Raw genomic sequence first — 16994 nt, 5'->3', positions numbered from 1 at the left:
TGGTCTTGTTTTGACTAGCTGTGATCAAGAAGATGCTTATCTGAATGATTGTAGACTTGGAAAAATGACTTGTAGCAGTCTCAAGAGCTTTTATTGCATTGATTATTTAGTAGGAGAGTAAACAAAATAGCTCAGAGAACTGCAGTTTATTTCTATATTGTGTGCATTTTAACAGTGGCATCCCTTTCCAGTTGCAATTATTAGAAATTCAAAAAGAGAAATTAAAAATCTGTGTTCTTCCAAGAGAGTAACCACAGCTGTTAAATGTTATCCTTAAGCTTCTCCTTTCCCATTTTTTCTAATGAAGAACAGTAGCAGTAATGCCATTCCCTTCCCTGAGGACCCCTGGAGGAGCTGTGTTTTCCCAAAGGCAGGCTCGGGCTGGTGAGCTCACCTGGTGCACAAGAAGCTGCAAGTGAAATGGATTCATCTATTTTCGTTATCTGAGCTAACAGGGTATTAAAAGTAAGACTAGAGAGTGAAAACTATATTGGATTCTTTTCAGCTTAGATTATCGAAGGAGCTGCTGTTAATGTAAGGAAAGACCTTGGTTTCAATTTTGAGAAGTGCTGTAGTCCCTCTTCCATATTGCCTTTTCAGTAGAATTTAAGCTTTTAAAGCCTAGAATTTTAAGTGCAACTGTATCTTTCTGGGTAGAGTATGAATCAGTGCTGTAGTATTTTGGGGATATGGGCTTAAATTTCCAAGATATTTAGATGCTTTCTGAAATGACTCTCCGTCTTCTCAGCTAGTCTTAATTTAAAATCCTTACTGATATTCCAAGAAGGGCATGAAGAGATGCTGCTGTTGAAAAGGAACAGCAGAAGTTTGTGCCATCTGTGTGCTGCCTTCTTCCCTAGAACCCCACTGAAGAAACTGGTGAGCAGCAGTGTAGGTTCAGCACACAGGTCACCCATTTGGTGCAGGAAGGACCTCAGAAAGAATTGCTCCTGCCCCTTGTCCCCAGCAGGATTGTGGCACCAGGAGAACGCTGCATGAAGTGGTCTTGCTTGAAGTTCATGGAGGTAATTGGCATAAGAGCAGGAAATACTTGAGTAAAAGTAATTTTCCCATTGTTTGTTCTGTTACAAATGGTGCCGTGCTACAGAATATAAACCTGGAGCTTCAGAGAACAGTAAGGGGCACTTTGAACATATTAGTAATAAAGAAGAAATTCCAGCATTTCTGTGATCACTTGAGCCCTTCTCCAGTAGCTGGTTTGGGTTATTTGGGTTTGGAGTCCTTTTCTGGTTTATATTTTGTGGAGTTTTGGTTTATTTTTTGAGATGGATGGTGGCAAAGGTGTCAGAAACGAAGAGGAAAGTTAAGTGCTAACATGATCTCTGTGGTTTTTTAAACAAAATCAGGAAATGCTGCAAAACATCTTAGTTTGCTTTGATTCCTTTCTTAATATGAATAACACTGATGTCCTGTCACTGTCTCATGAAAACTGAGTATTTACCCAAGGTGATTTATATGTCATGAAAGTTGTGTGGCTGCCCAATTAAAAGTTAATTCTATTTGACTACTCCACTTTAAACACATAAACCCAAAGATGGCATAAAACCAAAGAATGATTTGATAGCACAGGGGAGAAGCAGGAAATGTTATTTAAAACCTAGTGATCTTTCTAGCAAAGCTGCTGTGTTTTCTCCTTTCCTGTAGCGATTTTCTGGTTAGTTCTGTGTCAAACCATCTCCTTTGCCTCACTCATTCTTGTAGACCTTTGCTCAGGTACCTGTATTAAGTCATTTTAATTCATTATGATAAGCCATATACAGTTTGCCATTCAGCAAAGTCCTTGTCACTTTGCTGTAAACCCTCTCATGTGGTGTGACCTAACCAGTTCTGACAGCAGAGAGAGTTCAGCCACAATGTAGCATTTTAAAGTTATTTACAGTGCTTGAAGGTCTGTCTGAGTACAGTATCCACTTAATCCAGCCTAAATCTAGGGAGCTGTCTTCTGGTCGTGCCACTCTGTCTAACAGCTGTTAATAATAGCTGTTCTAGTCACCCTGGCTTCTGACTGAAAATCTATCTGGAGCTCTTGCATCTCATGAGGCAGGTCAAAATTGACATTTTTTATTGATGTTACTGGTTTCTGCTGAATACTTGGGGACAAATAAAAGTAACTGAATTCAAAAAATGAAGGGGAAAAAGTAATTTGTTTGGTGGAATTACCAGTCAACTGACATCTGTAGTTAAATAAGTAGTCCTTTTAAAAATACACTGTTTTGTGTATATATATATGTATATATACATATATATATACAAACATAATTTCATTATTAACTTTCTTAAATGTAGCCATGATGCAGACAGATCTCATTTAGCACTTCCATTTCTTTTTCAGTGAGTATTAAAAGTGAAAAACTGTGCATATTTATTTCATGAGGAAATGGATGAACTTTGTTGGCTAAAAATTTAATATCCATCTGTGTATTCAATATAGAAATTCCAAAGAGTGGTTTACATTTTAACAGAGCATCTGCTTCTGATTTACACTTGGAGCAGGAGGAGAGGGAGCAACTAGTAGGTGCAGACTAGGGTTATGGATGATATCAGGTTGAATTTGTGAGAGAAGCTTATTTGGCAACAATGACAGTGCTGATATAAAGTTCCAGTAGTGGAGGACAAGTATTTAATTAATTGGAGTTAATGTGGTGTCATGAAGGACATCTTATTAAAGAACCCAGGATTTAATTTTTTAAATTAGATTACATATAGTTGATAAAGTTAAGTCCATGGCTGTAATATATTCAGCCTTCAGCAATGCATTTGACTTATTATCACACAACATTCGGATTAGCTGTATACAATATTAATAAGGTTCACATTAAATGGATTAAAGCCTGGTTTACTGACAGAAGTAGTTGTCAGGAACAAGTCATCCTCTAGCGCTTGTTCTTTTTTTCACAAGTGGGGTTACAAAGGAGATGGTGTTAAATCTGATGGCATTTGACATCTCAGAAGCAATTTCTAGATCCCAATTAATCATATAGATTAACTAACTCTCATATAACTTTGAGAGTTAGTAGGTCATCAAAATGATGGGAAGTTTGAGCAGTAAGATCTGGATCATTTGATCAGTTGAGTTTATTAATATAATTTTTTTTAAAAATATAGACAAGAGAAGTCATAAGTTTAAGAAGAAAGAATTTAGATGAAAGCTAGAGAATACTGCACTTGTGATCTGGAAATAATTTAGACACGACAGTCTGCAAACAGCTGAACACATCCTTTGTGTAGTAAACTCTCAGAAACAACTAATGAGATTCTTGTGTATACATCAGAACAAAAGCTTAATTACCTCCGGGGGAATGACTCTAGTCTCAGGTAATGTTCTTTAAATCTCTCTCTGTAGTGCTTCTGTGTCTGATGTGTGTGTGGAGAGTCACAGCTAATGTGACTCATGTCAGCTCCGTTTTAAAGTGATGGCAAGGAGCAGTTTTTCCTTGAGAAATATGAGGGCCTACACACTGCATTATCCAAGAACAGCCATTCTGGTAAATACAGACAGTCCTGTAAGGAGTGCTCGGGTACTGCTGGGGTGCTTGGGTGCTTAAAGAAAAAGCCTCCATGTGTTTAGTAACTGGATGGTGAAGCCAGAGAAAATTCAATAGAAACTGAGGCGCACAGATAGGATAAAAACGATAAACAAGGGAAATGGCAGATTCTACCTATTTAAGGAATCAGCACTTTTTAAATGGAGAACCAGCTGGTTCTGGCAAAGACTTTTCTAAGGAAGGACTTAGGGAAGTTAAGTGTAAAAATGTGTGTCTGAGCAAACCAATGGGCAGCTTCCTAAACATCGCCCTGAGGTCAGAGGATTCAGCAGCCGTCTGAACCTCTCCCTGATGTTCCATGGTCTTCAATAATGTATCCTGCTCTTCTAACATCCCCCCTGCTCTTGGTCCTCTGCCTGGTCCTCAGGGCATGAGCCAGATCTTTTTGCCTTGTGTTTGTGGAGACCTTTGAAGTCTGATGGTAAGACAGAATTGTCTGTAGCCTGGCAATGGGGTTTCAGCACTGATCCTCATCTGTTCTTGCTTTGTCAGTGAGGAATGGCAAATAAAGCCTGTATTTCAGTTTATATCTCCTAAGTTTGCTGAACATAGTGAAAGATGTTTACCTCTTCTGCATGTAGGCTCCTCCAGAGGTGATGAAAGGTACAGTATGCTAGTGAAAAGACAAGTGCCAGCTGAATCATGGTGTGGTTTAGGCATTTTTTAAATATTCCTGGCAGAACTAGTGCCTATGGCTTGTAGGCATCCTGGATGACCTGTTGGAGCCACTCATGTGCCTGTTGCAGAGATTTACAAGACAAGAAATAAGTGTAGAGAATTTGAGTGGATCAGTCCATTGCTGCTTGGATGTGGCATTAGACCCTGGGACACAGTTTAAGGCACTGTGACTGTGTAGATCTTTTCCCACCATCTCTGGGGATGTGATTTCTTTTGTAGCTTCCCCAGCAGGAAGCACAGAAGACCTTGTGGGGTTCAGTCTGGGAGGTGTGGTCCTGCAATCCTGCCTCCTGTGTTCCCCTGTTTTTCTGTGTGCCTTCATCCTCCTGTTGGGAGAAGGAGCCAGAGGTGGTGGGTAACAAATCTTGTGGATAAAGAGGATAGATTTTGTCATTTTGGTGCAAGAGCTTGTGTGTGTCTCCCGACAGACAGGGCTCTGCTAGGCAGTTTCACATCTTGACATAAACAGTTTCAAGCCTTAAGTGGACATGTGGCATCAGGACAAAACTTCTTCTTTCATTCTCCTGACAGATCTAAATATTATGCTGTTAGCCAAGGACTGTAATTCTTGTTTTATTTGCTGGTAGTGGAGGCTCTGCGATGCCAGGAGTGGAGTGACTGAAACATCCTTAGAGTTTGAGACGTGCAGTGAAATGTTAGGCTCATTTATAGTTGGTTGATACTATCTTTCTAATCCTTACAGTTTTAATTCTTTCTAACAAAAGCAGTAGATCTCCAGAAACTGATGAGCACTGAGCTGGGCAATTTTCTGTGTGTCACTCATGAGCAGGCAAGTGGATTTATCAAGCCTTTCGTGACAGCTTGAATTGTTCAAAGTTCTGTTGAGGGTGTTCTTTCCCTTCACTTTCACCCAGATGATGATTCGTACTCTGGAACATGGATTAAGGGAATCACAATCAGCATTATGGATTTATTCCTCAGCTTAAGAGCTGTTGGAATCATCTCTGCTGAATGCATTGTGTTTTGCTCCCCAGGTTTTGCAGAGGTATTTGTTTTGCAGGTTGCACACTGTCTTCTTAGGAGTTGAAATTAGTTAATATATTTTTAAAGCTTTATTCTCATGAGTTTAGCTTTGCAAAATTCCTCATGATGAGCAGAAGACCATGTGTGTTGGAGTTTCCAGGGCAGCATGAGGGGGGACATCTCTTGAAAACACTTTCTGGTCCTGTTGTATCAGATTGACTTGAATTTAGCTTTCTGGTCTGTTGGGGCAGAAGATTGTTGGAGACTCAACAGATTAGTCTGGACACTTTTAGCCATATAATGGTAAAGTGTTGATACTTGTTTTCTTTACTCAGAATCCTTTTTAAAGGCTTGTAAGTCCTCTCTAGATTTTTACAACTGATAGTTCATAGCCCCAAGAATAGATCCTTGGAATCATCTCTCAGGCTTGGCTCTCAAAAGAGTAATTCCAGTGGATTGAAGAGGCAAGTGTTTGAAATTCAGGGGACTATAAAATTGATTCTTCCATGAAACAGTAATTTGTGGTAAATGGTGTAGTCCTCTGGGCAGCTATTCACTCATTTTATGTGACCAGGACCCTTGAAACATGGTCAGAAGGATTAGAGAAGGACACCTCTGATCTGTTATTTATCTGTACAAGCCGAGGAAACTTTTCTTTTTGACAACACAGTATCTGAGAGCAGACCCAACCAAACACACCATCTTACTCGAAGCTTCTGGGAACAGGGAAAATGCAATCTTAAGAAAAGTTTGGAGAGTGTTGGGGAGTTAACTAGAAGATTCTGAAATACTTAACCAGCTTTTCTATATTTAGTTGCATGTTCTGTGGTAGGGAAGCAGCAATGCACTGCATTACTCCAGGAAGCGTGTGGGAGATCCAGGCGGGGTTGCAGGGTTCTGAATTCTGGGAAGTAGAATTGTCTGGCATGAGCCTCCTCCAAGAAAGTATCCTCCCAAGAGGATGTTAGTCATCTCTCCCTTTCCAGTGTGCTAGACTGGCTCAGCATGAAAGCAGGTGGCCAGCTGGCATTTCCTTCTGTGTCCTTGCTCTGGTAGCCAGTCTCTGTAGACTGAGAAGGAAATCATAGCATTTAGTGGCCAAAGTGCCATCTTTAAACAAAAGCAGCTACTTTTTCATTTAGATGAACCAGTAAATTAAATTGAAAGTAAGACAAGCTGTCAATATATATCTGATTAGCTTCTGTCAGAATGCTGTTTCTGGGATTGGCCTTGTAACCGTCCTTCCCCAGTGCTTCTAACACTGAAATATTTCTTCTTCTTGAATATTTCTTCTTGTTCAAAGGCTGCACACACAGTAATATCAAACAATTTGTCCTTGGCCTCAGTACTGCCAAGGCATCATGAGGGACAGGAAAGCCAGTGATGTGGCTGGGAGAGCAGCTCGCAGGAGGTGATACAGCCCTGGTTGTCTGCTTGTCACTTGTGTTGGCACTACAAGATTCCTGAGTGGTGGAACAGCAATCAGGTACCAGACATAATAAGTCTGAGGTTTTTTTTTCCCCAAGTTAGATCTACTGCCATCTTTAAAAAAGTAAGGAGTGTTCTTGATAAACCTCGATCAAGCTCATTGCTACATCAGCATTTGTCCTTGTTAAGTATGAGTACAAATATATTCCAAATGACCTTTCCACACATGCTCTTTCAAGGAGATACAGATCATATACTCCTCATAATGAGCTGTTGTTCTTGTTATTTCTTCAGAGTATAAATGGACAGTGCACTTTATAAGGTAGTAAAATGTATTTCCTGCCCCCAAGAGCTTGCTCTATAAGCAGGAATAGACAAAAAGGGAAATGAGAGGATTTATGTAAACCAAACTAGGCAGCAGCTTAAGTCTTGTTGTGTGGTTACTTCAGTATTTGTATGTTCAGTGGCTTCCTGATAGATGCATGTGGTGAAAACAACTATCACAGTGTGTTAAATGCTAAATATTTTTAGAGAAAACTTGAAATAAACTGAAATACCAGCAATTTCATTAATATATCCGAACAGGAGAAACTAATGTATGAAAATTAAATTTAATATATCTGAGTCAGTAGAAATAACGTAATATACCTTTTGGAATATTTGTAAAGTACAATTTAATGGCAAACAGACTTCTCCTATAAACTCATTGGTTTCCTCATGTCATATTCAGATCACTGAAAGCAGTGAAGCCTTAAAACTGAATTTACAGTGATGTATAACTACTTAGAACATGCAGAGCTTAGAAACTTCTTTAATAACTGTAATTTATCACATTTTAGTTTGTCTTAGAAAAACAAAATTTATTGTAATAACTGGCAGTTTTAAATGTTGAATTGCTGCAGGATATCGAGTGTTCCTGATCAGCTGTCTATACTCTGTGATTTAGAAAGAAATAATTTGTTCCATAGTTCCATATTTGCATTGAAAACTGACTTAGCCATACTAAAAAACAGCTAAACCTTTAACACTGTTGTATTTATAAGTCTCAGCCTCCCATTAATGCAGATAATGGGTTGCTGTCTGCAGTCAGCACATGATGTTCATTCACCACCCTCCCCTCCCAGATGGAGGCAAGGGGATACCCTAATAAAATGAAAATTCATGGCTCCTCCAATAACTAAAGCATCTCTTGGCTTGTGCAGTTTCCTAAAATGATAAAGGAATGAAATAGGAAAATTGATAAGATGCCACTTTCTATTTTTTCCTAACTAGCAGGTTTTTAGTGGCCTTGTACTTTGAGCTGAAGAAGCTCGAAGACATGCAAGTGCAATAATAAAGATAAAGCATTTCTCTTTATTATGGTCAGTTACTACTAATCTCCTTTTAGAGTTTTAACTGGGATTTATAGGGATTCATTTGTGGTTTAGGTTTGGAGATAATTAAGTACCTTTCTGCTGCAAAGAAGAAATGGAGAGAGAATTGGCTCAAAGCTAAAGAAAGATTCCAGTACTATCGCATATATTAAACTTTCTTTTATTTGGTTGTCACCCCAATAGGAATGATTAGTGGGTTGTAAAGAAAGAAAATGTATTGCATTACATCTATTAAAGCATGTTTTATATGTAACAGTAATTAAAATATAATTGAAATCATGAGTTCTTCTAATTATTGGCTTTACATAATGCATAGTTAAAGAGTGAGCATCTATAAATGTGTCCTTTTTACACATCCAGAAATGGTTTGCTGGCAGCATTTTAATTAAAGATGGATTAGTTAAAATGCAGTTTAATCATTCTGTCATCAAAGGATTTAGACCTCATTAATTAGCTGTTGATAAATAGGTTTAAACTACAAAAAATTTAATTTAAAACATGCCAGTTGTGATCTAGAATTATTAGAGCTGGAGATGGAGCAATGAGTCTAAGAAAAATTCGTGCCATCTCTTTCCGTAATATTAGATTAAATATGAAATGTAGACCAGTGCAGAACTTAGTTCTGCCTTGTTGGTAATGGATGAGACTCCAAGTGCTCGTTGGAACTGGTGAAGAATTAAAACAGAGACTGTTTTTAATGATCATTCCTTTGTAATGCAGCAGTGAGATCCGTTTTCCATTTATGTATTTGGTGAAGATTGAAAACTCCTTTAAAAATCCTTCTGCTCTGGCAAATGGATGAAAATAAATCCTGGATTCAAGGGTTTATAGTTTGCTCATTGCTGTAGAGGAGCAGTGCAGGAGGAGCCCCCACTACTTCTGTAAAACCACGGGGCAGGGCCAGACTGGCAGAGGCAAGAGCAGGAACGTTGGGAAGGTGATGTGATGTTGTCACAGTGTAGGAGGACAAGTTTCCCCCCTAAAGGGCGTGCTCTGTGCTCCTGGTGCCAGTGCTGAGCCCCCAGCTGGAGAGCAGCTGAAGGGAACTGTTTCCCTTGCTGTGGCAGCAGCTTCCAGAGCTGCCCACAGGGTCTGGTGCTCTGTTGGTTACCACAGAATCCCAGAATGTGCTGAGTCAGAAGGGATCCTCAAGGATCATCGAGTCCGATCCTCAAGGATCATCGAGTCCAATCCTCAGCCCTGCACAGGCCCAGCCCCAGGAGTCACCCCCTGTGCCCCAGAGGATCAGCCAAACCCTCCTGCAGCTCTGGCAGCCTTGGGGCTGTGCCCACTGCCCTGGGGAGCCTGGGCAGTGCCCAACCAGCCTCTGGGGGAAGAAGCTTTGCCTGAGATCCAACCTGAGCCTGCCCTGACACAGCTCCAGCCATTCCCTGGCTGCTGTCCCTGGTCCCCCCAGAGCAGAGCTCAGTCCCTGCCCCTCCTCTGCCCCTGCCCAGCAATTGGAACTGCACTGAGGTCTCCCCTCAGTCTCCTCTGCTCCAGCTGAACACACCAAGTGCCCTCAGTGTCCTCACATGGCTTCCAGTCAAAGCCCTTCCCCATCTCCGTGTCCCTCCTTTGGACACTCTCCAATGGCTCAATCCCTTCCCTACATTGTGTCCCCCCAAACTGCCCCAATGTTGAGGTGAGGCCTCCCCAGGGCAGAGCAGAGCGGGACAATCCCCTCCCGATGCCCCAGGACAGGGATGTCCCTCCTGGCTGCCAGGGCACTGCTGACTCAGGGACAACTGGCACCCCCAGCACCCCCAGGGCCCTTTCCCAGCTCTGCTCTCCAGCCTCTCAGTCAGTTCAGCTTCACTCCTTGCAATGGTCTCACCATGGCTGGAATCCCAGTCATGGCAATCTCCTGCACTAGGCAGGCTTTTCCATCAGTTCCTGGTTCATGGACTGGCTGGAGGATCTGGTGCAATCCTTTGGGTAAACCTTGTTTGTGTTCTTGTCACAGTCCCTTGACAGACTCAGCAGCTCTGGAAGAGCTGTGTCCTCTGCTGGCAGAGCACGCACCTGCCACTGAGCTTCTGCACATGGGAAAAGCAGAACGAGAGGTAGACCTTGGCTTGCAAGTCTGTCAGAATTGACATGAAACCTTTATATTAAACCTTTGTATTATGACTGTCTTAATCAGCTTAATTACTGTGAAACACTAACTGTGTTTCAGCAGGATTGATAGTTAAGGATTTCAATAGCTTAATAGTCATAATATTTGAATCCACAAATCAACTGGGTATAATGCTGATGAGTCAAACAATTTTGACAAACAATAGGTGACTTTTCTGAGTGGAGTTAAAAGAGTTTCAGGAAAATAATAATTTGACAACCATACTTGAAGACTTTCTTAAAGGCTTCTTGAATGTTAATTTAAAGGTTGACTTACTGAACAGCTGTATTTACAGAGCAGTCTGGTAACTGTGCTATCTCTAGGGTACCCATTCCATTGTCTTGCCAAGCTTCTGGAAAAGCAGCAGCTGAGTTATAGGTTTACATAATTATTGTTTGTATTTGAACATTTGTAATGAAATGGCTTAGCTGAACTACTGTGAAAATGCATAATTTGATGAATTTTCAGAGTGAGGTAGAGAAATGTTGCACCAGCACAGAATCAGATGAAAGACAAATGAAGTGGGAGTGGGTATATGCACTTCCTTAAAACCACATCTGTGAAAGCTCTTTCACTTTCCTCATACTGAAACAAAAATGCATTTAAACTCAAACAGACTGGTTAGAAGACACACCAGTCTGTCTGGGAGGGAGAAGGGAAGATCATTCCACAGGTATTCTTAAACTACTGCAGTATCATAGAGTCAGTCACTGACTGACAGTCAGTTCTCTGACCCCAAAATTATTCAAAAATTCTAGGTTTGCAAATTGATGGGAGAAAATTTTCTTCCTGTGGAATAGTTAAAAGGAAGAGCCATGAAATGAAAAAAAAAACCCAAAAAGAAAATGCCTGTGTGTGGGTGAGGAAAATGCCGTTCCAGATTCTCTAAATTCACCACCCTGTGTATCTTAGCCAAAAAGATGAAATATCAGCTAATGTCATATAATCTCTTCAGTTATTCTTTGCATAAGACAGGTGATTTATAATTCCCAATTATACAATTAAAATGCTAATTACCCCTCACCTAAACTCTCTGTTCTTGAACTGAGATTATCAATTACCTTCAATCATTGCAAATCACATATGACATATGTGACAGTGCTGAGTTTTGTATTATTTATGGACTTTCTGTTACTGTGTCTCTGGTTTCCAGGAAGCATTAATGGCTTTACCTTGATGGACTTTGTTTCCTGAAGGAATGATATTCCTTCCCATCTGTGTTGTTTTGTATCTGAAAGCATAGCTGCATTTTGGGGTTCCTGCCCTGAGCTTTGGCTTGTCATCCATTTTAATACAGCAAAGTAACACATTTAGAAGTCCCAACAGGAATTAATTATTACAGAGGCGAGCCCACCTACTTCTGTGCTGCTTCTACACAGCTCTTCCTTTCCTCATAAATGTTCTGTGCTCTATTCACATTAATATGTTGCCAGTTTCCTGTGCCATACCTACTTGCCAAAATTACAGTTCTTCTATTCCTGCTGAACTCAAATAACATTGTTCTCTTCTAAGATTCCGTTATTTTGTAGAGTTTGCTGCACATAAAGAAAAATTATGTAGTTTAAAAAAAAACCCAGCAAAAATGAGAACAGAATCTAGACATTAGAATTCAGAAGGATCAACATTTAAAAAAAATAACACATTATTTCTGCTTGTGCATGGTAGACATTAGGACAATTGTCAATAGGGATGCTTCAAAGTACAGTTACTTTCAGTATCTCTGGTTGATGGTAAGCTTCAGCAGCTCTGCTCCCTGAGCATGCACAATAACCCAGGCAGTGCTTTGAATCTGAAAGTTTCATTCGAAGTAGTGCAACCAGTTAGTTTGAGAAGTCAGTGCGTAGAAGTGTTTTTGTTTCCTGTTGTTCATGGATCTGTAAGTTCTGTTCTAAACAATTTGCAGGCATGTAGAGCACTTAAATAATAACATGGCTTTCATAAATCATTAATTATGTTGTCTCCAAGGTGCAGAATAACTTTGCTCATCTGCTCATAGTGCTATTTTTCTTGTTCTGGTGCAAGTTTGTAATCCATCATTTGTTAATTAATACTTGGATTATTCTTCCTACTCTTCTCCACTCTCCTTCTTTACCCTTTTGCAATGAAGTACTGACTTTTTTTTTTTGCTTGCTTTTGTATTAAAACAACTTCAGACTTGTTTGGCAATACTGCAACGTGCTGTTGTGAACTAAATGAAAATAGGATTAGATAGGCTAAGCCTTTAAGCATCTAGTTGCCCACGGAAAATAAATTATATTACCAGAGTAAGTAGGTTAACAAAGAAAAATACACTGTATTTAGGAACCTCACAATGTCTAGTGTGGGATTAAGGGAAGCCCTGCTCACTTTGCTCCTGCATTCACTGATAGGATGTTAGTGACACCTTCTCTGCTTTTCTCTGAGCATGTTCCTTCCAGCCTAGTTTGATGTTAATTTTAAATGCTTGAGGCATCATGGACAAATTATATTTACTGTGGGTTAGCAATTTTGTGTTATTTGGGCTTTATAGCTTTTCTGTGTGTCTGGATGATCAAAAGAGTGGCTTTTAGTCCTGGTATAAACAGATCAGCTTTGGAATATTTGACCTTCTATGAATCCTTTAACAAAGGTTTGGATTTTAGCCTGTCTCATTGCTACACTTCATATTTACACCATACAAAAGCATAATGACACAGTCTAGTTGTAATTCAAAAGTAATTCAGTGCACAGATAACTAACTAATAGATATTCACCTACATCTTCCAGTTGTATTCCATTAAAAAAAAAAAAAAAGGAAACTATAAAAAAATCCTCCAGGTTCTGTCCAGAACTCCCTTAAGCTCCATACTTGCTAGTTTTTTGTAAGATATAGGTTAAAATGCTCCATTGGATTTTTATTTAGAATTTTAAATCTTTTTGATCTAGAAGTGTCTTGGTTTCAGGATTGAATAGCTGAGAAATGCAAAATGTGGTTTTCTTATAAATACTTGTTATAAATCAAAAAGAGCTGATGACAAGAATTAAGATTAGAGATTATTTGTGTACATCTTTTGGGAAATAAAAATAACAGTGCTGAGTGTGTATGGATATGTTGTATTCAGGTGACAAGGAAGACCTGAAAATAAGCAAAAAATTATTACAGATAGTTCTATCCTTCCTGCTTTAAGTGCCTTTATTCTGCAAATTCACTTAAGTTAGGAAAGCTGTTGGCATTAAAGTACCTTATTTTACATTCATAGCAGACACCTGATTGTCATGGTCAGTGTGCTTTGGATAGCATTAAAAACTGGACCAAGGATGATCATGAGACACAAGCATCATTGTCAGAATGCTTTTGATAATTTATCAGAAAGACTGTTCACAGAAGGTTTTACTTGAGTGACTTTTTGGGCTGTTTTGAACTTGAGGCTTTTTAAGCATTCAGGAATTTTGTTTGGATGTGTGCAGTGCTCCAGAAGCATAGCAAGGATATACTTGTTCTGTTATTTGTGATGATGAAGAACCCGTTATTTCTGAAAGGGGACTTCTCTCAGGTCACTGTGGTCAGTGAGGCAGCTGAGACTGAGCAGTGGGGATAACACTGGCTCGTACCTTGGCAGATTTGCAAGGCTGGGGCAGGTGCACTCTGTCAGATTTACCCGAGCTGATGGTGACTAATGCTTGCCTTTTTTTAAGTTAATGGAAAAAAGAGTGAGGTTTTTAAAACTACCTTCATTCTCCACATATTGTCAGTCAAAGAAAGTGAAGTTTTTGGCAAAAAGAAAAAGCACCAAACCCGGGATGTGTCAAAAGCAGTGCAAGGCCCATGCAGCACTAGCAAATGTCTGCATTTCAAGGTAGCATCTGAGAGCCAATACACCAGTGGTTGATCTGTGGACACCACTGAGGCCCCATGTACATGGTAAATAACACATACACCCTCTGGAGAAACGCTGCACAAAGCATGACAGGGAGCTTTGAAACCCATGGAATAAAGGAGAGAAAGAGGTGCTTGACTTCTGTGTCTCTGTTGGTTGCATTAAAAGCTCATGCAAAAGCATCCAGCACCAACATAAAACTGACTGAGGACACATACCCTCCAGCCAAAAGGACCAGGCAAAGCTCAAGATGCAATATTTGCAATGCCTGTGGAGAGACAGATTGAATTATATTCCATCCAACTGTTTCAGACTTTATACTTTTGTGTTGCACTTTCACATAAAGATTCTTACAGTGTAGTCAGTGTAATCCTGGTGTGATGAAGTCCAGTGGTAGAATCTTCACTAACTTCAATGGAACCAGGACTTTAACTACGAAATGCTGGCACCTTCTCTAATTCTGTATATATGCTTTTCAGCTTTGAAAAGCCAGCATTTCCCATGAAAGAGATACCCAAGCCTTCACTTGTCTATGCCATATTATACAAGGATGTTGGCTCACTCTAATGGAAATGTTGGATTTTTTTATTTCAGCTGCATGAACGTTTGTAATGAGTCATACCCCCAAAAAAGTAAATTCAAAAAAGTAATGTGAGTGGTTTTACTAGCAGAAAACTCATCACCTGGCAAAGCTGTGCTACCACCAGTTCAGTCTCTTAAATAACTGCTTCTTTCTTACTCTTAAAAGGGAGTCCATAATGTTTGATGAAACAATCAGGTTTCTTTTTTAGAAAACAGAAACAAAGTTCAGGCAACAGCTGGGTTATACGAAGCTTGTCTTAATTTACTTGCTGCTTTTTACTGCTAATCGGAGAGTGCTGCAAAAGGTGAATACTATTACTCAGCTGCATAGTTTCATATTAATTGCAGCCATGAATATGTGATCAGTTGTCATATGGAAAAATAAACCCTGCTATCCTGCATCACTGATGATGGAAAGATGTTTACAGCCTTCATTATTTCAGTTTTAAAGCTCTTTAGAAGGTTACTGAAAGTTGCTGTTTAGAGGACACAGTTTATTCAATCATTTAAAGTGAAGGGTCTTTAAAATACACTAAAAGTTGCTTCCTATATGTACATATATGTAACAGTATAATTATTGTGCAAAATCTTTGTACGTGGTGTCGTGTCTTACAGAGTAGACCTTGCCTGCAAGCAAATACTTCCATATAAAATGTCCATTTTTGTGAAAAAATGTCTGTGTCAGACCAAATGACAGTTGAGGTGATAAATTTCATTAGCTCAATTTAGTGATATCTCTGCTGTGCTCTCACCATGTCAGAGTTTACACTTAACTTCTCTGGCATTTGACCTACTCTTTACCGTTATTCATTTCTGGGGCAAAACAAACCTACTATTTCTGCCTTGTAAACCACAGTGTTTTGAGCAGAAAAGAGATCCTGTAAACAGCATCTCCCTACTGAGTCTCTGAATGGAGGCTTTTCTTTTTTCCTGTGTGGTTATCGTGTATGTTTTGTTTTGTTTCTCTTTAAATACTGTCATTTTGTGTCATTTTAAAATCCAGTTTGGATTTACAAGCATGTAATGCCTTTAATATCCTTTGAATTTGAATTGTGTTCTGTGGATTTTTGCTGCAAAAGGACAAAATCACAACATCTCTGTTCTTTGAATGGCACCATTATCACTCTGTGTTAATGAAATGATTTCAGTTTTACAAGAAATGAGGTTTTGAAATGCATTCAGTATTATTAAAGGGAATTGGATTGTAACTAGAGGATATTTCAAAAAGAATAGAAGGATCCATGATACATGCTTAGCTCTTAAAGCACCTAATCCTATATTAATTGTGCTTTGGGCACATCTGCCTTCATGTGAAGGGGACTTTGACAGTGAAGATGAAAATGTTTTAATGCTTTTTAAGGGCAAACAGCTCCTCCAGCAGGATGGCAGTGCTGTGTTGTACTGTTCTTTATAGGCTGAGGAGACTCAGCCTAATGTTACCACATTATCTTCTTGCTCTTGGGATTGAATCTGTGTTAATTTTTTCTCCCCTGTTTGGACAGGGGAAGACCACAGAGGTATTTAGGTACCACAACCTGAAATCGAGTAGTCTTGTGTTTTCTCTGTTGTGCTACAGGCAAGAAAACATGAGACCATCCATTCCAGCATGGCCTGTGACACTGGTGGAAAGGACTTGGTTTTACATAATAGGACAGCTCTGCTGGCTTCTCTGGGGAGGAGGGTGAACAGCATAGTCAGAAGCAGTTCAGGCTTTGGAAATATTAATTCAGCTTTCAGCAGAAGGTATCTGTGTGGTGGTAAAATTGAGAGGGCTTTTGCTGAAATTATTTTGAAGAGCTTTGTCCTGTCTGGCAAGCTCCTTCCCCAGTGAGGGGCTGGTTGGACTTCACTTTTCCTGAATCTACATGCCACGGACTGAAGGCAGCAGGAGTGACAATAAGGATCACAGGTGTGATTGTGTACCTGAAATACAGCAAGAAGTAGTTTTTTCAATTCCACTTTGGAGGGTTTGGCCAGCTTCAGCATTTTAACTGTTACCATCCTGTTCATTCTGTGGCCAGATGAACTCCCCTTTGCCAACAGTAATTTCCCTTCCTGCATGGAGTTGTTAAGGAAAGCAGTTGCCATTTGGAGTTACTGAGCTGCACTTGAGCCCCTCTTCTGTGTTGCAGAGTTGCTTCATGGCTCTGTGGAAATCCCTTGCTGCTCTGCAGGACTGCTGAGCTCTGGATGGGGGGGGAATAGGAGTGTTCAGCTGAGCAGAAACGGGCAGAGAGCCTCGCTGGGGAGCTGGGGATTTACACCAACCCAGCTGGACTCCAGCAGGGCTCGCTCTTCTCCCTGTCTTGTGGTGATTTTGCACAAATCATTAATTATTGCCTTTCTGTCTTCACAGCCTGTTCCAGCACTACTGCTACACGCGGGGAGGGATGCGCCACACCTCCTACACCTGCATCTGCGGCAGGTG

The 16994-nt window shown here is 40.0% G+C and overlaps 1 protein-coding gene across 6 annotated transcripts in view; it reads left to right on the top strand.

Moving 5' to 3' along the window:
• Positions 1-16994, top strand: part of PEPD (peptidase D) — a 143109-nt gene that overhangs the window by 64775 nt on the left and 61340 nt on the right. For 5 of the 6 annotated variants that reach the window (XM_032701583.1, XM_032701584.1, XM_032701586.1 and 2 more), the window contains exon 10: positions 16923-16991. The exons of the other annotated variant lie outside the window; for it this stretch is intronic. In XM_032701583.1, coding sequence (XP_032557474.1) covers positions 16923-16991 — 69 coding nt within the window. The remainder of the gene's footprint in view (positions 1-16922; positions 16992-16994) is intronic. 6 annotated transcript variants of the gene reach the window in all.

This window comes from Chiroxiphia lanceolata, chromosome 13 (genome assembly GCF_009829145.1).
Source record: "Chiroxiphia lanceolata isolate bChiLan1 chromosome 13, bChiLan1.pri, whole genome shotgun sequence".
In the NCBI taxonomy this organism is placed as follows: domain Eukaryota; kingdom Metazoa; phylum Chordata; class Aves; order Passeriformes; family Pipridae; genus Chiroxiphia; species Chiroxiphia lanceolata.
This window is presented reverse-complemented; position numbering and strand designations above follow the sequence as displayed.